Below are 21,549 nucleotides of genomic sequence, written 5' to 3'. Positions count from 1 at the left end.
GTGGCAACGTGTGTGTTTGTGTGTGTGTGTGTGTGTGTGTGTGTATGCAAGACTCAGAAATGGAAACTGGGAGAATGAAGACAGAACAGAGAGAGAGAGAGAGATGGAGGGAGGCGCAGGCAGAAAGACACAACCAAAAAAAGAGACAAAGATAAGACAAGGTTTGGGCATGAGTCTGAAAAAGGCAGAGAGCAAAAGAGATCAAATCAGAGAGGAAGAGAGTAAGGGAGAGAGAGCGTGAGAACACTATAGAGACAGCAGAGACACACAAGGACAGAGGCTGAGAGAGCCTCTCAGGCCCGGGAAGACAGAGGCAAGCAGTGGAAACATTCTGCGGTGGGGAAAGCCTTGCAGAATAACAGGGTGTCCACGTGGCGGGGATTTTACAGCTGACCTGTGCGGTCCCAGAGGCCCAGAGGACCACAGTGGCCCAGGGGGTTTGTACTGAGCCCTGGAGCTTGGAGGGACAACATTGGGATCAGAGTCACACTTCTGGACTTGCCAAGGCTGTTTCCCCTAAACCATGGTGTTTCTGCCTTTGTCCACACACACACACACACACACACACACAGTGGCACAGTGGTGTGTGTGTGTCCTAAGTGTGTGCAGTGTTTGTGTTTCTGGTGTGAGACTGGATGTTTTTATCTTTGGGTTGTCTCCATGAGATGAGGATGCACCTGAGTGTGCCTACTGGGTGCACTGGTGTCTGCAAATGAGAACATCTGTAGGCATTTGCGTGTTCTGGGCACAGTTCCTTGGGTCTGTGAGTGGGTCCAGTTGTGTGTGTGTAACAGTGTGGGTGAGTGTGTGTGGATGCGTGACTGCATGTGAGGGTGTGTGTGCACATGAATGTTAGAGTCAATATATGTGTGCGTGTGTGTGTATATGTGAATGTGAAATGTATAAATGTGTGTGTGCATGTGTGTGTATATGGGAGTATAAACGTGTATGTGTAACTGTGCATGCATGAGTGTGTCAACATATATATATAAGTGCAGTGGGTGCTTGTATATGGGAGTAAATGCTTATGTGTGTATGTGAGCGTGTGTTGAGTCACTGTGTGCAGTGTGTGTGTGCATGTGTGATTGTGTATGTGTAAGTGGGTCTAGCCATGTGAGTGTATGCATGTGTCTATATGCGCGTGTTGTATGTGGGTGTGAGTGCATAGTGGGAGTAGTAAATGGGTATATGTGTGTGTGCATATGTGTGTGCATGTGGTGTATAATGAGAGTAAGTGGGTGTGTGTGTGCCTGTGCAGATGTGTGTGTGTGCATGTGCGTAATGAGAGTAAGTGGGCGTGTGTGTGCCTGTGCAGATGTGAGTGTGTAATGGGAGTGTGTGCATGTGAGTGTGTAATGGGAGCGTGTGTGTGCCTGTGCATATGTGAGTGTGTACTGGGAGTAAGTGGGCGTGTCTGAGTGTGCCTGTGCATATGTGAGTGCATGTGTGTAATAAGATTAAGTGGACGTGTGTGTGTGCCTGTGCATATGTATGTGTGCAGGTGTGTAATGAAAGTAAGTGTGGGCATGTCTGAGTGTACCTGTGCATGTGTGTGAGTGCATGTGAGTGTGTAATGGGAGTAAGAGAGTGTGTGTGTAATGGGAGTAAGTGGGCGTGTCTGAGTGTGCCTGTGCATATGTGAGTGTGTGCATATGAGTGTGCTGGCAGTAAGTGGGCGTGTGTGTGTGCCTGTGCATATGCGGGTTAGTGTGTGTGTGTGTGGCTGTGTGCCTCCCCGCGGGCCAGTGTCCCAGAGGCCCTAGCTGTGTCTGCAGCTGTGCCCACGGTGGTCGCGTCCCTGGAGGGGTCCCCCTCTCCCCCCTCGGCTGTGGGGCTCTGCCTGCGCATCCCTGCCACCCTGACCCTGACCCCCGACCATGGGGGCGGAGTGAGGCTCCCCCAAACCCGTGCCTCTGGCGGTGACTGGGGCCGCGGATCCCCGCGTAAGGCTTCGGGAGGTCTCGGGGCCAGAGCGGGCGTGAGTCTGGGCCCAGGCCGGAGCCGGTGGAGCAGCGGGGTTGGAGGTGGCCGTTGTATAATCGCGAGGCTGTGGGCGAGGGGACGGCGGTCCCCGTGTGTGGGGAGAGGGGGCGGGCGAGGAGCAGGCGGGGAAGAGCTGCTCAGGGCTGTGCCAGCCATGACCCAAATAGCTCAGAACACAGCACGCATCCCCTCCGCGCTTTTCTGGGACCCCCTCCACGCCCCCTGAGCTCTCCAATCCCAGCCCCCTTTTCCCAGGAGCAACCCAGGACAGCGCCCAGGGACTCAGGCCCCATCGGCAGGGCCAGGACCCGTCCTGGGGCCACATCGGGACTCCCTGCACCCCCACCCGTGCCCAGCTCTGCCGAGCCTTTCTCCTCATTAATCTCAAAGTCAAGGACTTGAATTAAACTGGGTCAGAGGACAGCTCTTTCGCCCGTTGGAGCTGCCCCGAGCTGGGTCCCTTCCCCAGGGACCCCGGCTTCTGTGAGGTTCCCACACCGGCCCCACCCTCGGGACCCGGGTCTGTCATCCCGAGGCTCCCCAAACCCAGCCTCATCTCGGCCCTCACCCCTGCAGCGTCCTGACCACCCCTTCTTTCTTGGGACGGGCAGGAAGCTTTCTCTCCCAGCGCGCCTTCATTTTCCAGCCCTGGCACTCAGCCCCTTGAGCCCCCTTCCCCATTTCAGACTTTCAATCCCATCCCAGCACCCCAGAAGCCAGCGTTTTCCCCTCCACCGTTATCAGGTCCGCTGTCTCCTGGGTCCCCCCTTATCTGGGACATATTCACCTGCTCTGATCCTGTGGGGCTGGGTCATCTTTTAGGGCAGGGAGAGTAGACCTAACCTCCCGATGACCCCGGAGGCCAGCTTCCCAGGCAGGTATCAGACACCCGGGAATCCGGGCCCCCCCCTCCCCTCCACTCCATGAACTCAGGGGTCCAGGCCCCCAGCCTTCCCTTATTGAGAGAGCTCGAGGTCTGGACCCCGAGCGAGCGCGCGTCCCGGGAGAACCTCCAGGTATGGAAGCCCCAGGCTCCTCCTCCCTTCGCAACCCCAAAGTCCGGGCCGGCCCCCAGCCTCCGGGGGAGCTCAGGAGATCTGTGACCCAGCCCCCTCCTCCCTCGGGACCCAGGAGCTCCGGCCCCCAGCCCTGGCCCCCAGGCCCTGGCGCCCGGTCCCACCTGCTGGTATTCCTGCTCTTGGGGCGCGAAACCGCTGGGCACCGGGCGGAGCTGGAAGTCGGCGCGGGGCAGCTGGTGGAGGAGATGCACCCAAGCCGAGGGCCGGTAGCCCGGGGGCGCCCCCATGGCCCCCGGGGGAGGGGGCAGCGGGGCGGACGCCGGGGCTGCGGGAGCCTCCGGAGTCGAGCGGGGCGCGGGCGGCGCGGGGTCTGGCTGGGCTCAGGGGAGCGGGAGCGGGGGGGAGGCAGGGGGTGGGGGGCGGAGATTGGGGGGAGGGAGGCGCGGGCCGGGCGGGGACGGTGCTGCCCCTGGTGGTCGCGGCGGGGACTGCGGGAGTCAGGAGGCTCCGGCGCTCCGCTCCCCCCACCCGCCCCCACCGTGGTCGCGGCTCCCACCTGCTGCCCGCGCAGGTACCGCGCTGCTGGCGTCGGTGGCATCCGGAGAGCTGGTTTGCACCGCGATTGAAAACAGCCCTCCTTATCCATAAGAGGCCACTCATACTGTTATTTCACCCTAAAACCTAATGATCCCTTTATCCTTATGGAGAACCTTCATGTCTGCGTAAAGGTCGTTAGTAAGTACAGAGCGTTTTACAAAGAGCGGCCAGTTCCACGGATAAAAATTCCTCTGTGTATGAAAGTGCTCTCACCTGTAAAAGATGCCCGTGTTTGTGTAAAATCTCCGTCCCACTTTTATTCCTAACCTGTATAAGGACACAGCTTCTAAGCACAAACCCTCCTGTGTGTATAGGCTACTCCAGAACGCACTGAAAAATCCACACGCCTGTATAAGAAGCTTTCATATCTGCATAAGGATCCCTTCTACCTGCATAAGGACCCTGGCCATCTATATAGGGGCCCTTCCCGTCCTGTAAACTGACTCAGGATTACTTCCGTGTGTACAAGAACCCCTGCCCCTTGGCATTCGCGGTACAGTTACAAAGTATTTTTCCAGCCACTCCCCATGTTACGTCTCACTGGAATCCTCCGATGCCACACTGATAGATGGGGAAGTGCCAGCCCTGGGAGGAGACTTGGCCACCCTGACATCATCACCCGGACTGTCATTATTGCAGCCAAAACTAGGTGCTCAGGAATCTGGCCCCAGGGGTCCCCTCTTGCTGTAAGGCAGGATGAGACTTTGCCATCTGAAAACCACACACGTGGCCTCTCTTGTGGGGATTGGGATGAGTGAAAGAAGGGAGACTAGTGCTCCACTTACTCCATTTCCATATTTTGCTCCAGATTGACAAGAAAGGACTAGGGAAAAGAGGAATGCTGGTGGTAGTGGAGGTGGTGGTGATGATGATAATGATGGTGGTGATTATGTTTGTGATACGGTGTCATGATGATGGTGACGGTGACGGTGATGGTGGTGATGATGGTGATGGTGATGATGGTGATGATGATGATGGTGGTGGTGAGGATGGTGGTGATGATGGTGACGGTGATGACGGTGATGATGATGATGGTGGTGGTGATGATGGTGATGATGGTGATGGTGGTGGTGATGATGGTGATGGTGATGGTGGTGGTGATGATAGTGATGGTGATGATGGTGATGGTGGTGGTGATGATGGTGATGGTGATGATGGTGATGGTGGTGGTGATGGTGATGGTGGTGATGATGGTGATGGTGATGATGAAAGTTGTGATGGTGATGATGATGATGGTGGTGGTGAGGATGGTGGTGATGATGGTGATGGTGGTGGTGATGATGGTGGTGATGATGGTGATGATGATGGTGATGGTGATGATGATAGTTGTGATGGTGATGATGATGATGGTGGTGGTGAGGATGGTGGTGATGGTGGTGATGATGGTGATGGTGGTGGTGATGATGGTGATGGTGACGGTGATGATGGTGAAGATGAGGATGTGATGATGGTGATAATGATGATGATGATGGTGAAGACATGATTATGTTGACATGTCATGATGATAATGTTAATGATGATGAGGATGGCGGTGGTGGAGGATGATGAGGTGATGACAGTGAAGAGGTGAGTAGTGATATTGGTGATGGTATTGATGATGAAATAGGAGAGTGAGAATAGGCACCTTATCTCTCTTTCTCTCTCTCTCTCTCACACACACACACACAGACACACCCTCTCCTCACTACCCCAGGTCTTCTCCAGCTTCCTGTGGTTCTGACTAGAGTCATGTTCTCCACCATTCCCAGCCAGGTGCTCTACATGGGGCTTGGGGATGAAGAAGATCCTGAGACGAGCAGTCAGAGGTATACTGAATGACTCTAGGCAAGTAGTTTTCCATCTTGGAGTCTCTCTTTTTCTGTCTGTAAAATGAAGGCTTAACGCTTTAGGGCTAAGATTAGTGTATTCTAAAACTCTTGTTCTGACAATCTCTTGCATCATGTCCACAGCCAGTGTTTGTTGTAGCAGCAGGATTTGCAAATGGGAAGAATTCCAAATGTCATGATGTGCACATTTGGGCGTGTGTACATCAGAGTGCAGGACAGTGAGGTGCTGGTGGTAACTCTGCAACCCAATAGAGTTCAGTGGCTTCATATTGCCCAGAGAATCAAATCACACCCTCAGCCCTAAGTTTATGCCCTCCATCGTTTGGCCCTGCATCAGCCCTTTCCGTAAGAATAATATTCTAGATTAGTGGTTTCCAATTTATAGAGCCACAACCCACAGTGAGAAATACATTTTACGTTATGATCTAGTACACACACACACACACACACACACACACACGAAGTAAAAAGTTTCAGACCACTATGTGCAATGGTCTTGGATAATTTCTATCCTCTGTTACTTCTATTTTATAACACAAATCTGGTCACAACCTTCTAAATTGGCTGATGGATGTTGGATTGCCACCTGAGAAACATGAACCCCAAATTGCAGAGAACAATCTGGGTTGGTGTTAGAAAAGGGGTAACTGGGGGCCAGGCGTGGTGGCTCAAGCCTGTAATCTCAGCACCTGGAAAGGTGGAGGTGGGTAGATCACTTGAGGTCAGGAGTTCAAGACCAGCTTGGTTGGCTGGGTGCAGTGGCTCAAGCCTGTAATCCCAGCACTTTGGGAGGCCGAGACAGGCGGATCATGAGGTCAGGAGATTGAGACCATCCTGGCTAACACGGTGAAACCCCGTCTCTACTAAAAAATACAAAAAATTAGCCGGGCGCGGTGGCGGGCGCCTGTAGTCCCAGCTACTCGGGAGGCTGAGGCAGGAGAATGGCGTAAACCCGGGAGGCGGAGCTTGCAGTGAGCTGAGATCCGGCCACTGCACTCCAGCCTGGGTGACAGAGCGAGACTCTGTCTCAAAAAAAAAAAAAAAAAAAAAAAAAAAAGACGAGCTTGGCCAACATGGTAAAACCCTGTCTCGGCCGAGCCCGGTGGCTCACACCTGTAATCCCTCCGGGGGCCGAGGCCAGTGGATCACCTGAGGTCAGGAATTTGAGGCCAGCCTGGCCAACATGGCAAAACCCCATCTCTACTAAACATACAAAAAAATTAGCCTGGCATGGTGGTGTGTGCCTGTAATCCCAGCTACTCGGGAGGCTGAGGCAAGAGAATTGCTTGAATCCAGGAGGTGGAGGTTGCAGTGAACCAAGATTGCACCACTGCTCTCCAGCCTGAATGACAGAGTGGGACTCCATTTCAAAAAATAAACAAACAGGCTGGGCGTGGTGGCTCATACCTGTAATCCCAGCACTTTGAAAGGCCAAGGTGGGTGGATCACTTGAGGTCAGGAGTTCGAGACCAGCCTGGCCGATATGGTGAAACCCCATCTCTACTAAAAATACAAAAATTAGTCGGCGTGGTGGCACGCGCCCGTAGTGCCAGCTACTCGGGAGGCTGAGACAGGAGAATTGCTCGAACCTGGGAGGCGGAGGTTGCAGTGAGCCGAGATTGCGTCATTGCACTCTGGCCTGGGTGACAGAGCAAGACTCTGTCTCAAAACAAACAAACAAACAAACACCCTGTCTCTACTAAAAGTACAAAAAAATTAGCTGGACATGGTGACGTGTGCCTGTAATCCCAGCTACTCAGGAGGCCAAGGCATGAGAATAGCTTGAACCTGGGAGGCAGAGGTTGCAGTGAGCTGAGATTGCGCTACTGTACTCCAGCCTGGGTGACAGAGTGAGACTCTGTCTTAAAAAAGAAAAGGGATAACTGTTACTAAGTAGAAGTAAGTTATATTAGCTTCCAGGGAGAGCTCATTGCTTTGTTCTTACTGCTATGTCCGCAGCATGCTGCTTTCTTACATGAAACACACACACACACACACATACCCCATAGTCACCACATATGCTATTCCCCTAGAAAAAAACTTTAAATTGATAGAGTCTCTCTCTCTCTCTCTCTGTCTGTCTCTCTCTCTCTGTGTCTCTCTCTCTCTCTGTGTCTCTCTCTCTCTATCTCTCTGTCTCTCTCTCTATCTCTCTCTCTCTTTGTCTCTCTCTCTCTCTCTCTGTGTTTTTACTCCAGCTCTTTCTGTCCCCACCTCTCTGTCTCCCTCGCATGTGTTTTGGGCCCCAGAAGGCAAGCCTCTTTAGAGAATGGCTTAGCCTGTATGGATTAAACCTAGGACATCCATCCTCCTGCATGGGACATCTGCATTGCTGCCTGACAGAAATGTGTTATCTCCACCTTCTCTGGCTGTGGTTCCCTGGGTCTGTTTCTGCTGAGGAAAACGGTCATTCCAGGTGGCCTTCGGGTATTTCTAGAGCCCTTGGCCAAATACCACCCCCAAACTATCTCAGGCTCTACAGGTGTTCATTCACGGCTTGGGACGTGTGCAAACCCCCTGGTAGAGGGGAGCTCAGAGAACATGGTTGTTGCTATTTCGTTTCAGCCAACGCTTGCCATATGGGAAGAGGGACCTGGCACCACCAGATGTTCCAAATTTCCAAGAGAAGGCAGAAATCTGGATATTTTTAAAAGCAAAATCCCTCAGCTTTTAAATGTTAAAACTAATTCAAATGAAAAAAAAAAATGCTGTGTGGGCCAAATAAAACCTGTCTGTGGGTTGGACTGGCTGGTTTGTAAGCTCTGGTCTAGCCAGGCATGGAGTAGCACAGGCATGAAAGGGACAAGTGGAGAAAGAGGGGCCCACAAAAAGACTGAGAAGGAGCAGCCACAGAGATGGGAGGGAAGCTTGGGGCAGGCGGTGATGCTGCCTCCTCCAGGAAGGCCTCCTGACCAGCTTCTGCTGACAGAAGGCAAGGGCAGCTCCTGGCTGAAGGATTCAGCATGTGCTTCCCATGGCTTAAGCTTTGGGAGACTTGCCTGCTTAACTGAGTGGCTGTAAGAATGCCAGGAGAGATTTCCAAGCGCTCGGCCCTGTGCCTAGCATGTAGTAGGCTCTCAATAAATCAGGACCACGTGTGCTGTGCCCTCCTTCCCTCCTTCCTCCCTCCCTCCCTTCCTTCCTTCCTCCTCCCTTCCTTCCCTCCTTCCTCCCTCCCTTCCTTCCTCCTCCCTTCCTTCCCTCCCTCCTCCTTCTCCTTTTTTCCTTCCCTTCCTCCCTTCCTTCCTTCCTCCTTCCTTCCTTCCCTGCTTCCTCCTTCTCTTCCTTTTTCCCTTCCTTCCTCCCTTCCTTCCTTCCTCCTCCCTTCCTTCCCTCGTTCCTCCCTCCCTTCCTTCCTCCTCCCTTCCTTCCCTCCTTCCTCCCTCCCTCCCTTCCTTCCTTCCTCCTCCCTTCCTTCCCTCGTTCCTCCCTCCCTTCCTTCCTCCTCCCTTCCTTCCCTTCCTCCCTCCCTTCCTTCCTCCTCCCTTCCTTCCCTCCCTCCTCCTTCTCCTTTTTTCCTTCCCTTCCTCCCTTCCTTCCTTCCTCCTTCCTTCCTTCCCTGCTTCCTCCTTCTCTTCCTTTTTCCCTTCCTTCCTCCCTCCCTTCCTTCCTCCTTCCTTCCTTTCCTCCTTCCTCCTTCTCTTCCTTTTTTCCTTCCCTTCCTCCCTTCCTTCCTCCTTCTTTCCTTCCCTCCTTCCTCCTTCTCTTCCTTTTTTCCTTCCTTCCTTCCTTCCTTTCTTCCTCAAGAAATCAGGACCACAGATGTGTCTGTCCCCCACACACATATCGATGCCTACTATGTCCCAGGCACTGCTGCAAGTTCTAGAGAAACAGGGATAAACAAAAAAGACAAAGTTTCCCATTGGCACAACTAAAACTGCCAGAGTAGAGAAGGTAGAAAATTGAGGAATGAACAGTGAGCTGAGTCTGTACTATCAGGTAAGAGGAAGCAACACACAGATGTGAGTGGATGTGGTGGGGATGCGGGGATGGGGTGGTTGCTCCTTTGTTTTGTTTTGTTTTTTTTTTTTGAGATAGTGTCTTGCTCTGTTGCCCAGGCTGGAGTGCAGTGGCATGATCTCAGTTCACTGTAACCTCCACCTACCCAGTTCAAGCAATTCTCTGCCTCAGCCTCCCGAGTAGCTGGGATTACAGGTGCCCGCCACCACACCCAAGTAATTTTTTGTATTTTTAGTAGAGATGGGGTTTCACCATCTTGGCCAGGCTTGTCTTGAACTCCTGACCTCGTGATCCACCCGCCTCAGCCTCCCAAAGTGCTGGGATTATAGGCATGAGCCACCACGCCCGGTGGTTGCTACTTATGTAACAGAAGGTGCTCGGGGCATGTCTCTGTCTCCATTTGGGTGATATTTGAACAGAGACACAAATGAAGGACATTCTTTAGTTCATGATTGGCATGACTAAGAGCTCAGGCTTTGCAGTCACACTATCTGGTTTCAACCCTCCTCTCTCGGCTCTTTATTAGCTCGGTGACCTTAGATAATTTTCTCAACTCTCTGTGCTTTTGGTTCACATAAATAGGATGAAAATAGTAACCTTGGCCAGGCGCAATGGCTCACGCCTGTAATCCCAGCACTTTGGGAGGCCGAGGTGGGTGGATCACCTGAGGCCAGGAGTTCGAGACCAGCCTGGCCAACATGGCAAAACCCTGTCTCTACTAAAAATAACAAAAATTAGCTGAGCGTGGTGGCGGGCGCCTATAATCCCAGCGACTCTGGAGGCTGAGGCAGGAGAATCACTTGAATTCGGGAGACGGAGGTTGCAGTGAGCTGAGATCGTACCACTTCACTCCAGCCTGGGCAACAAGAGTGAAACTCTGTCTCAGAAAAAAAAAAAAGAGAGAGTAACCTTAACTAATTCCACAGGGCTGTTGTGAGATTGAGTGAACACGCGGGAAGTGTTTGCTGAGCTAGTGCTTAACATGTGCTACTGAATTATGGTGGTGATGGCATATCTCCCAAATAGGAGGAAAGCAAAGTAAGTGAATGAATTCACAAGAAGATAAGAAAATGACCAGAAAAGGCATAAATAGATAAAGCTGTTCAGCCTTCAGATGTTCAGTCATCCTTATGATCTTTCCCTCCCTCCCTCCCTCCCTCCTACCCTCCCTTTCTTCCTTCCTTCCTCTTTCCCTCCTTCCCTCCCTCCCCCTTCCTGCCTTCTGGCCTTCCTTCCTTCCTTTCTCCTTCTTCCTTCCTTCCTTTCTCCTTCTTCCTTCCTTCCTTTCTTCTCTCCCTCCCTTTCTTCCTTTCTTCATCCTTCCCTCCCTTCCTTTCTCCTTCCTTCCTTCTTCCTCCCTCTCTTCCTTTTTACCTTCCTTCCTTCGTCCCTCCCTCCCTTTCTCCTTTCTTCCTTCCTTCTTCCTCCCTTCTTCCTTCCTTCTTCCTCCCTCTCTTCCTTTTTTCCTTCCTTCCTTCCTCCTTCCTTCCCTCCTTCTCTTCCTTTTTTCCTCCCTTCCTCCTTCCCTCCTTCCTCCTTTCCTTCCTCCCTTCCTTTCTCCTTCCTTCCTTCCTCTCTCCCTTCCTTTCTTCCCTCCTTCCTTCTTTCCTTCATTCCTACCTTCCTTCTTCCTTCCTTCTCCCCTCTTTTCTTTCAATTAAATGTTTAATAGCTGCCAGACTGTGTTCAGTAAGCCCTGGGATCTATTAATAATAAAAAAGAATCCGTAGATTCATTGGTTTGTTCATTCCCCAAGTATGTATTTACTGGACAGCAACTAGGTGCCAGGCACTGTTCTAGGCCCTGGGAATTCAGCAGTGAACTAAACGAATGAAAATCTCTGCTTTCACAGAGCGTGATAGAGATAACTCATTAGGCAAATGAGCAAATATGCAGATATAGCCAGTTTATTAAATAAGCTGATGTCATGGTTAATTTTATGCGTCAACTTGACTGGCCTAAGGGATGCCCAGATAGCTGGTAAGACATTATTTCTGGATGTGTCTGTGGGGGTGTTTCTGGAAGAGGTGAGCATTTGAATCAGTAGACTGAGTAAAGAAGTTCTCCCTCACCAATGTGGGCGGGCATCATCCAATCTGCTGGAGGCTTGAATAGAACAAAAAGCAGAGGAAGGGCGAATTCACTGTGTTTTCTTAACTGGCACATCCATTTTCTCTTGCCCTAGGACAACAAATTTCGTGGTCCTCATGCCTCTAGCCTCAGACCGAATGATACCACCAGCTTTCCTGGTTCTTCAGCTTATAGACAGCATGTCGTGGGACTTCTCAGCCTCCAGAATTGTGTAAGAAAAGTTCTCATAATAAACCTCCACTGGTATCTCTCTCTATAGCTCTTTGGTTTTCTTTCGTTGGACAAATCTGACTAATAGAGCTGCATTCAACCGCAGTGAAATACCGACAGCCCAAAGCAGGCCTGAGATCCACAGATTCCAGGAATAAAGCACCCGACTGTTATACATTATTGATGAGAGAGTAAAGGGTACAAACCCTTTAGGAAAAGGCCTGGCAGCTTCTTACCAAGCTAAGCCCACACCTATCCCATGACCCAACAATTCTACTCTTTTTTGTTTTTTGCTTTTTGTTTTTAGATGGAGTCTCACTCTGTCACCCAGGCTGGAGTGCAGTGGTGCGATCTTGGCTCGCTGCAACCTCTGCCTCCCGGATTTAAGTGATTCTTCTGCCTCAGCCTCCCGAGTAGCTGGGACTACAGGCATGCACCACCACGCCCGGCTAATTTTTCTATTTTTAGTAGATACAGGGTTTCACCACGTTGGCCACACTGGTCTCAAACTCCTGACCTCATGATCTGCCCACCTTGGCCTCCCAAAGTGCTGGGATTACAGGCGTGAGCTACTGCACCCGGTCAACAATTCTACTTTTACCCAAAAGAAAGGAAAATATGTATCCACACTAAGAATTGTGCAAGACTGTTTACAGCAGCTTTATTCATAATAGCCTCAGGCTGGAAACAGCCTGCATGCCTGTCAACAGGTGAATGGACCAAGATATGTCATATAGCCACAGAACGGAATGCCACTTAGCAATGGAAAGACACAAGCTAATAATGCATGCACAATACGGGTAGGTCTCAAAATTATTGTGCTGAGTGTCAGACACAAAGAAGGACGTACTGTATAAGTTCAGTTAGATGATTTTCCAAACAGACAGAATTAGCATGTGGTAGCAAAAACAATCAGAACAGTGGTTGCCTCTGGGTGAGCAGGGTCAGGGTGACTGGGAAGGGGGCTGGGGGAACTTTCTGGAACAAAGGAAATCATTCCGTATATTGATGAGGGTTTGTTTTGTACCAGTGTCTGCATGTGTTGCTCACTTAAGATTTGTGCATTTCAGGCCAGGCACGGTGGCTCAAGCCTGTAATCCCAGCACTTTGGGAGCCCGAGGCAGGCGGATCACGAGGTCAGGAGATCCACAGCATCCTGGCTAACACGGTGAAACCCCATCTCTACTAAAAAAATACAAAAAATTAGCCAGGCAAGGTTGCGGGCGCCTGTAGTCCCAGCTACTCGGGAGGCTGAACCAGGAGAATGGCGGGAACCCGGGAGGCGGAGCTTGCAGTGGGCCGAGATAGCACCACTGCACTCCAGCCTGGGCGATAGAGCAAGAGTCTGTCTCAAAAAAAAAAAAAAAAAAAAGAGGCAACCAAGGTCTAACGGGTCAAGTGACTTTCCCACATCCTACTACTCTAGCGGTATGGTTTCTGGCCCTGGGTGATGAAGGCAGGTGCACAGCAGCCTTGAGTGTGAGAGCTCAGAAAGGAAGGTGGCTGGGGGCTGGGCTCTGGACTGGTTGGTTTGCATGTGAAAGGTGTGATTGAAAGAGTTGTTGGCTTGGCCGGTGGCTCAAGCCTATAATCGAGCACTTTGGGAGGCTGAGATGGGTGGATCACCTGAGGTCAGGAGTTGGAGACCAGCCTGGCCAACATGGTGAAACCCCTGTCTCTACTAAAAAAAAAATTAGCCGGGTGCAGTGGCAAATGCCTGTAATCCCAGCTACTCGGGAGGCTGAGGCAGGAGAATCGGCTGCACCAGGAGGCGGAGGTTGCAATGAGCCAAGATGACGCCACTGCACTCTAGCCTGGGCGAGAGAGCGAGACTGTCTCAAAAAAAAAAAAAAATGTTAATGGTAGCTGTGTTCACAAGAACCCCCAAGACTGGAAACGGCCAGGTGTTCATCAGCAGAAGAAAGGATAAAGAAACGACGGAACCCCGTACAAGGCAATCCTGCGCCGCGGTAAAAGCGAAGGGACTGTGAACACACACAGCGGCACGGAGGAATCTCAGAGACACCGAGCTGAGTGGAAGACGTCAGAGAGGAGAGCTTAGCTTTCTGAGAGTTTATGACTCTGCTTGTGTGAAGTCCCGGAACAGTGGAAATTAGACTATAGTGAAAAAATAATAATAATATCAGAGGAGTGGTGGCCTCCAGGAAAGTAAAGGCGGGATGTGACTGGGCAGGTGCATTCGGGAGCTTGCTGTGACAATGCCGTGTTCTATGTCTCCATAGGAGCTTCAGTATTTTGAAACACACTCAGGCCAGGAGCGGTGACTCACGCCTGTAATCCCAGTACTTTGGGAGGCTGAGGCGGGCATATCACGAGGTCAGGAGATTGAGACCATCCTGGCTAACATGGTGAAACGCCGTCTCTACTAAAAATACAAAAAAGTAGCCAGGCGTGGTGGCGAGTGCCTGTAGTCCCAGCTACTCGGGAGGCTGAGGCAGGAGAATCGCTTGAACCGGGGAGGCAGAGGTTGCAGTGAGCCGAGATCATGCCACTGCACTCCAGCCTGGGCGACAGAGCGAGACGCCATCTCAACAAATAAATAAATAAATAAATACTCACCCCCCACACACACAGTTAATAGTGTACTTAAGATGTGTGCAATGGCCAGGTGTGGTGGCTCACACCTGTAATCCCAGCACTTTGGGAGGCTGAAGCAGGCAGATCAGTAGGTCAATTCAAGACCAGCCTGGTCAACATGATGAAACCCTGTCTCTACTAAAAATAGAAAAATTAGCTGGGCATGTTGGCTCACACCTGTAATCCCAGTGCTTTGGGAGGCCGAGGCGGGCAGATCACTTGAGGTCAGGAGTTCGAAAGTAGCCTGGCCAACATGATGAAACCCTGTCTCTACCAAAAATACAAAAAAAAATTGAGCCGGTCATGGTGGCAGACACCTGTAATCCCAGCTATGTGGGAGGCTGAGGCAGGAGAACCGCTTGAATCCGGGAGGCGGAGGTTGCAGTAAGTCAAGATCATGCCACTGCACTCCAGCCTGGGCAACAGAGCAGGACTCTGTCTCAAAAAAAAAAAAAAAAAAATTGTGAATGGTTGAGTCTGGGTGTCTGGTTGGTGTGGATGGGGTATTCATTCTAAGATTCTTTCAACTCTCTCTATGCTTGAAAAAATTTTATAATAAGATGTTGGAGAAGAACTCAGCCTTTACCAACCTCCTCACCCACAGGTTTGTCGATCTCCTTAAATTACAAAAAAAAAAAAAAAAAAAAAAAAAAGACTTGGGGCACCTGTCACAAAGTGTGTGGGAAGAGGTTTTATTTTGGGAACCACCTTGGCTGCTATGCACAGTGGCAAGTCATAATTTGTCATTTTCCGCTTTCTGTGTATGAACCTTTTTGCCACTTGGAGAGAGGTGCCTGTCAGTCTGAGTCTCAGGGGAAGTCTGGTTCTGCCTTCCTCTGTGGAAGGAAAGGTGCTCTCTGTCCAATCCTTTGAGGTAGAGATTGGGTTCCCCCATCACACGGCCCCGGCCCCACGTGGGACTTTTTTTTTTTTTTTAAGAGATGGAGTCTGGCTGTGTCACCCAGGCTGGAGTGCAGTGGCAAGATCTCGGCTCACTGCAACCTCTGACTCCCTGGTTCAAGTGATTCTCCTGCCTCAGCCTCCCAAGTAGCTGGGATTACAGGGACACACCACCACACCCAGTTCATTTTTGTATTTTTAGTAGAGATAGGGTTTCATCCCATTGGCCAGAATGGTCTCGATCTCTTGACGTCATGATCCGCCCACCTCGACCACCGAAAGTGCTGGGATTACAGACGTGAGCCACCACACCTGAACGTTTTTTCTTTTCTTTTTTTTTTTTTGAGGACGGAGTTTCACTGTTGTTACCCAGGCCGGAGGCTGGAGTGCAGTGGCGCAATCTCAACTCGCCACAACCTCTGCCTCCCAGGCTCAAGCGATTCTCCCACCTCAGCCTCCCAAGTAGCTGGGACTACAGGCGCGCGCCACCAGGCCCAGTTAATTTTGTATTTTTAGTAGAAACGGGGTGTCTCCATGTTAGTCAGGCTGGTCTTGAACTCCCAACCTCAGGGGATCCACCCGCCTTGGCCTCCCAAAGGGCTGGGATGTGGCATTGTAGTCGTGTGAGCCAATTTTCCCTATAAACTCCCTTTTGCATATACATGTATCCTATCGGTTCTGTCCCGTGGAGAACCCTGACTAATACAGGGTCCCAGAAATAACAGAACTCTTTATTTTTTTGAGACAGAGTCTCCTTCTATTGATAAAACTGTAGTGCAGTGGTACGATCTCAGCTCACTGCAACCTCCACCTCCTTGGTTCAAGCAATTCTCATGCCTCAGCCTCCCAAGTAACTCCCAAGGGCCCAAGTAAGACTACAGGCCCACACCACCATACCCCAGCTAATTTTTGTATTTTTAGTACTGACAGGGTTTCACCATGTTGGCCAGGCTGGTCTTGAACTGATGACCTCAAGTGATCCGCCTGCCTCAGCCTCCCACAGTACTGGGATTACAGGTGTTAGCCGTCGTGCCCAGCCAAAACAGAACACTTAATTATAGAAGTCATAATAGCTTTCATATACCGACAGCTCCCTATGTAGACACTTGGTATAAGTGATGTCCATCCCTCATAACACCCATACGAGTTACTGCCCTGCTTTACAGATGGGAAGACTGAGGCTCAGAGAGGTTAGGAAACTTTCAGAAGGCCACACAGCCAAAGGGCAGAGCTCAGGTCTGCTCACTTTGCCAGGTTTCCTGACAATGCCCTTTGATTGCCCTGTGACTGGGAAGGAAATTAACTATTTTTTTTTTTTTTTTTGAGACGGATTCTCACTCTGTCGCCCAGGCTGGCGTGCAGTGGCCCAATCTCGGCTCACTGCAAGCTCCGCTTCCCAGGTTCATGCCATTCTCCTGCCTCACACTCCCGAGTATCTGGGACTACAGGCACCCCCACCACACCCAACTGGAAATTAGCTAATTTAAAAGGGTTCAGCTCACTGTTTTGCATTCCTTCTTTCCAGGATTTTCCAAGGTAGTGTTCCTTGGAATACTGGTCTGAAAGCAAGACTAACCACATAATTTGCTGGGACCAGTGCAAAATAAAAACACACACAAAAGCAGAAAAAAAAAAAGCCCTTTATAGGAGGCTGAGGCAGGAGAATGGCGTGAACCTGGGAGGCGGAGCTTGCAGTGAGCCGAGATCGCGCCACTGCACTCCAGCCTGGGCGACAGAGCGAGACTCCATCTCAAAAAAAAAAAAAAAAATGCCCTTTAAGTTATTAAAATATAAAACTTCTTCCTTTCTTCCATCTTCTTTCGTTACTTCTCACAGTTTAATTATTATTTAGTGCCATTCTAAATAAAAATTAAATGTTTAAATTATTAGTAAAAATAAAATTATGGTAATTAGCATATCCATCACCTCATGCATTTATCTTTTTTTTTTTTTTTTTTGAGGCAGACTGTGGCTCTGTTGCCCAGGCTGGAGTGCAGTGGTGCGATCTCCGCTCACTGCATCCTCCACCTCCCAGGCTCAAGTGATCCTCCCACCTCAACATCCCGAGTAGCTAAGACTACGGGCACGTGCCATGTGCCACCACATCCAACTAATTTTTTTTTTTTTTTTTGAGATGGAGTCTCACATTGTCACCCAGGCTGGAGTGCATTGGCCTGATCTCGGCTCACTGCAAGCTCCGCCTCCCGGGGTCAAGTGATTTTCGTGCCTCAGCCTCCCGAGTAGCTGGGATGACAGGTGCCCACCACCACGCCTGGCTAATTTTTTGTATTTTTAGTAGAGACAGGGGTTTCACTATGTTGGCCAGGCTGGTCTCAAACTCCTGACCTCACAACCTGCCCTCCTCGGCTTCCCAAAGTGCTGGGATTACATGCATGAGCCACCAAGCCCAGCTAATTTTTGTGGTTTTAGTAGAGATGTGGTTTCATTGTGTTGCCCAGGCTGATCTCAAACTCATGAGCTCAAGCAATCCACCTGCCTCTGACTCCCAAACTGCTGGGATTACAGGCATGAACCACCGTGCCCTGCACCATTTATCATTTCTTTGTGGTGAGAACATTCACAAACCTGTCTTCTGGCTATTTTGTTATATACAATAACTTGCTACCCAATATCTTTGCCATCAATTCCTTTTCTGCCCAAAGCAGTCAGTCATTTTCCGTTTCTTGCCACCCAAGACCCTGAACTGATACAGGTTAATACTCCTACAAGCACCTACTGCTTTTCCTAACTGACCTTGCTTAGGGTCTCTCTCCATAGAAGACATCTGCATGTCTGATCCATTTGCTCTTAACAACAGTGCTATCAGATTCTGATATTAAACCCTTTTACAGAAGAGGAAACTGAGGCACAGGGAGGCAAATTACTTGACCGAGTTGGCATAGGTAGTAGGGTGCTGAGCTGGGATTCAAAACTTGGAAGCTTGAAATTGGGAGGCTGACAACCAGGAGCTCTGAGAACAGGTTCCTTCTCTATCTCGCTAGTGAGGTTCATTATCACTCCTGTGTCTTTCTTTTTTTTTTTTTTTTTTAAAGACAGAGTCTCACTCTGTCACCCAGGCTGGAGTGCAGTGGTGTCATCTCTGCTCACTGCAAGCTCCACATCCTGGGTTCAAGTGATTCTCATGCCTCAGTCTCCCAAGTAGCTAAGACTACAGGCACCCGCCACCACCCCTGGCTCATTTTTGCATTTTTAGTAGAGACAGGGTTTCACCATATTGGCCAGGCTGGTCTCGAACTCCTGACCTTGTGATCTGTCTGCCTCGGTCTCCCAAAGTGCTGGGACTACAGGTGTGAGCCACCATGGCTGGCCGACTCCTGTGTCTTTTCTGCTTGGCGGGAACAGATTGTTCTGCGGTGTGGGGGCTGCCCTGGGCACTACAGGCTGTTTAGAAGCATCCCCGGCCTCGGCCGGGCGCGGTGGCTCACGCCTGTAATCCCAGCACTTTGGGAGGCCGAGACGGGCGGATCACGAGGTCAGGAGATCGAGACCATCCTGGCTAACACGGTGAAACCCCGTCTCTACTAAAAAATACAAAAAACTAGCCGGGCGAGGTGGCGGGCGCCTGTAGTCCCAGCTACTCGGGAGGCTGAGGCAGGAGAATGGTCTAAACCCAGGAGGCGGAGTTTGCAGTGAGCCGAGATCTCCCCACTACACCCCAGCCTGGGCGACACAGCAAGACTCTGTCTCAATTTAAAAAAAAAAATAGCCGGGCGAGGTGGCGGACGCCTGTAGTCCCAGCTACTCGGGAGGCTGAGGCAGGAGAATGGCGGGAACCCGGGAGGCGGAGCTTGCAGTGAGCTGAGATCCGGCCACTGCACTCCAGCCTGGGCGACAGAGCGAGACTCTGTCTCAAAAAAAAAAAAAAAAAAAAAAGAAACATCCCCGGCCTCTACTCATTAGATACCAGGAATAGCCCCCGTTCAAAAGTTATGACAACCAGTGTCTCCAGACATAGCCAAGTGTCCCTTGGGGAGCAAGATAGTCCCTGGTTCAGAACCACTGCACTAGTGTGGTCTTTCTCTTACTTTTTGTGGAGCGAGTCGGGGGCAGGATCTTGCTCTGCTGTCCAGGCTGGAGTGCAGGGGTGCAATCAAGCTCACTGCAGATTTGACCTCCCAGGTTCAAGCCATCCTCCCACCTCAGCCTTCTGAGTAGCTGAAAAGAAAAAGTAGTAGCTGAAAGAGAAAAAAAAAAAAAAAAAAAGGCTGGGAATAGTGACTCTCGCCTGTAATCCCAATACTTTGGGAGGCCGAGGCAGGTGGATCACCTGAGGTCAGCAGTTCCAGACCAGGCTGGGCAACATAGTGAAACCGCATCTGTACTAAAAATACAAAAAAAAAAAAAAAAATTAGCCAGGCCTGATGGCAGGCACCTGCATTCTCAGCCACTCAGGAGGCTGAGGCAGGAGAATCGCTTGAACCCAGGAGGCAGAGGTTGCAGTGAGCCAAGATCATGCCACTGCACTCCAGCCTGGGCAACAGAGTAAGACTCCGCCTCAAAAAACAAAACAAAAAATTTAGCATGCATGCACCACCATACCCAGCTAACAACAACAACAAAAAATTGTAGAGATGAGGTCTCACTCTGTGGCCCAGGCTGGTCTTGAACTCCTAAGCTCTAGCGATCTTCCTGCCTTGGCCTACCCAAAGTGCTGGGGTTACAGGCCTGAGCCCCCAGCCTAGTCCTAGTGTGGTCTTTCTCGACACACAATTCCCTAGGTTACTCCACTGCTGATGCCCCTCACCTGGTCATTGCTAACCCAGGTGTGGATCACAGACCAGCAGCACTGGCTTCACCTGGGAGCTTGTTAGGACATCAGAAAGGCAGATCCCAGCCCAGTCCTGCTGGTTTAGAATCTGCAGTTTAACAAGATCCCCAGGTGACTTGTATTCACATTAAAGCTTTAAGAACATTGTCCTAAGAGACGCTACGGAAAGCCCTGTGATGGATCCGGAGACCTATCCCATCACACTCACTGCGATTCTTCCTTCTAGAGAAAAGGCATGACATGAGTCCATTGTGACAATTTTCTTTTTCTTTCTTTTTTTCTTTTTTTTGAAATGGGGTCTCACTCTTGTTCAGGCTGGAGTGCAGTGGTGCGGTCTTGGCTCACTGCAACTTCCACCTCTCAGGTTTAAGCTATTCTCCTGCCTCAGCCTCCCAAGTAGCTGGGATTACAGGTGCCTGCCCCCACACCTGGCTAATTTTTCTTTTTTCTTTTTTTTTTTTTTTGTATTTTTAGTAGAGACGGGGGTTTCACCATGTTGGCCAGGCCGGTCTCGAACTCCTGACCTCATAATCCACCTGCCTCAGCCTCCTAAAGTGCTGGGATTACAGCCTGAGCCACCACATCTTTTTTTTTTTTTTTTTTTTTTTTTTTTAGAGGGATTCTCACTCTGTCGCCCAGGCTGGAGTGCAGTGGCCCGATCTCAGCTAATTTTTTGTATTTTTAGTAGAGACAGGGTTTCACCGTGTTAGCCAGGATGGTCTCGATCTCCTGACCTCGTGATCCACCCGCCTTGGCCTCTCAAAGTGCTGGGATTACAGGCGTGAGCCACTGCGCCTAGCCCGGCCTATTTTCTTACAGCAAACTCTGCAGGGCTTTCTATGACTCTTCCCATAAGACAGATGCTACTCTCTGCAACAAGGAAAAATAGTGTGGCATTCTGGCTAAATTCCAGTATGAATTATACTGGAAGTATATGTATGAAGCCTATCTCTGCTTAGAGGTTATATGAGGTTTAGAGGATTGTGTGAAGTGTCAGTGTAATACAGAGGAAAGAGAGGGACTGCTCAGTGGTGAGTCTTACATGGCAAAATAGAGATCATGCTTTCTGCCCTAAGCACGGTAAGAAAACCGGTTGGACTCCCTCTCCACCTTCAGCAGCTGCCCTGCTGTGCCTGTAGGGCTTGGCTGTGGGATATAAGGAACCCTCCGTCTCTGCTCCCTTAAAACAAGCAAGCCACACCTGCTGGGGTGGGTCCTAGGCTGGTAGAGCTGTAAGGCAATCCTATTTTTGGTGGAAGCCTGAAAGCAACATATATAATCCATACATATTCATAAGGTTTGCCTTGTGCGGTAGGAGCCTCCCAGATGGTCCCCAATAATCCTCACCTCCTGGTATTTATAGCGTCATGTAATCCTGTCCTTTTAAAGATGATTGTGTGACTTGCATTCTGCTAGCAGACTCTTTTTGCCTTCTTAGTTTGCATACTTTGATGAAACAAGCTACCCTGTTGCAGAAAGCCTGCACGGCAAGGAACTGAGGGGTAGCCTCTGGCCGACAGTCAGCAAGGAACTGAACTGCCAACAAGGCCATGAAGTCAACAGAACCTTGAGATGA

At 50.5% G+C, this 21,549-nt stretch overlaps 1 protein-coding gene and 1 long non-coding RNA gene across 25 annotated transcripts in view; one reads left to right on the top strand and one right to left on the bottom strand.

Annotated features, from left to right (window-relative positions):
* Positions 1–3,677, bottom strand: part of TTYH1 (tweety family member 1) — a 23,812-nt gene extending 20,135 nt beyond the window's left edge. For 12 of the 24 annotated variants that reach the window (XR_012428003.1, XR_012428002.1, XM_065534879.1 and 9 more), the window contains exon 1: positions 3,164–3,677. Coding sequence is in view for 20 of the 24 variants with exons in the window: in XM_065534879.1 (XP_065390951.1) it covers positions 3,164–3,662 (499 nt within the window). In the remaining 4 variants the exon portion in view is untranslated. The remainder of the gene's footprint in view (positions 1–3,163) is intronic. The other 12 variants (XR_012428005.1, XR_012428004.1, XM_045380503.2 and 9 more) reach the window with 1 other exon arrangement.
* LOC135968399 (uncharacterized) overlaps positions 1–21,549 on the top strand; it is a 22,957-nt gene extending 1,408 nt beyond the window's left edge. The window contains exons 2-3 of the long non-coding RNA XR_012428007.1: positions 11,571–11,687; positions 21,412–21,549. This is a non-coding gene — a long non-coding RNA (uncharacterized lncRNA). The remainder of the gene's footprint in view (positions 1–11,570; positions 11,688–21,411) is intronic.

The sequence above is a fragment of the Macaca fascicularis genome, chromosome 19, assembly GCF_037993035.2.
Source record: "Macaca fascicularis isolate 582-1 chromosome 19, T2T-MFA8v1.1".
Taxonomy (NCBI): Eukaryota; Metazoa; Chordata; class Mammalia; order Primates; family Cercopithecidae; genus Macaca; species Macaca fascicularis.
Note: the sequence above shows the minus strand (reverse complement) of the source record. Positions and strands in the feature narration are given on the sequence as shown.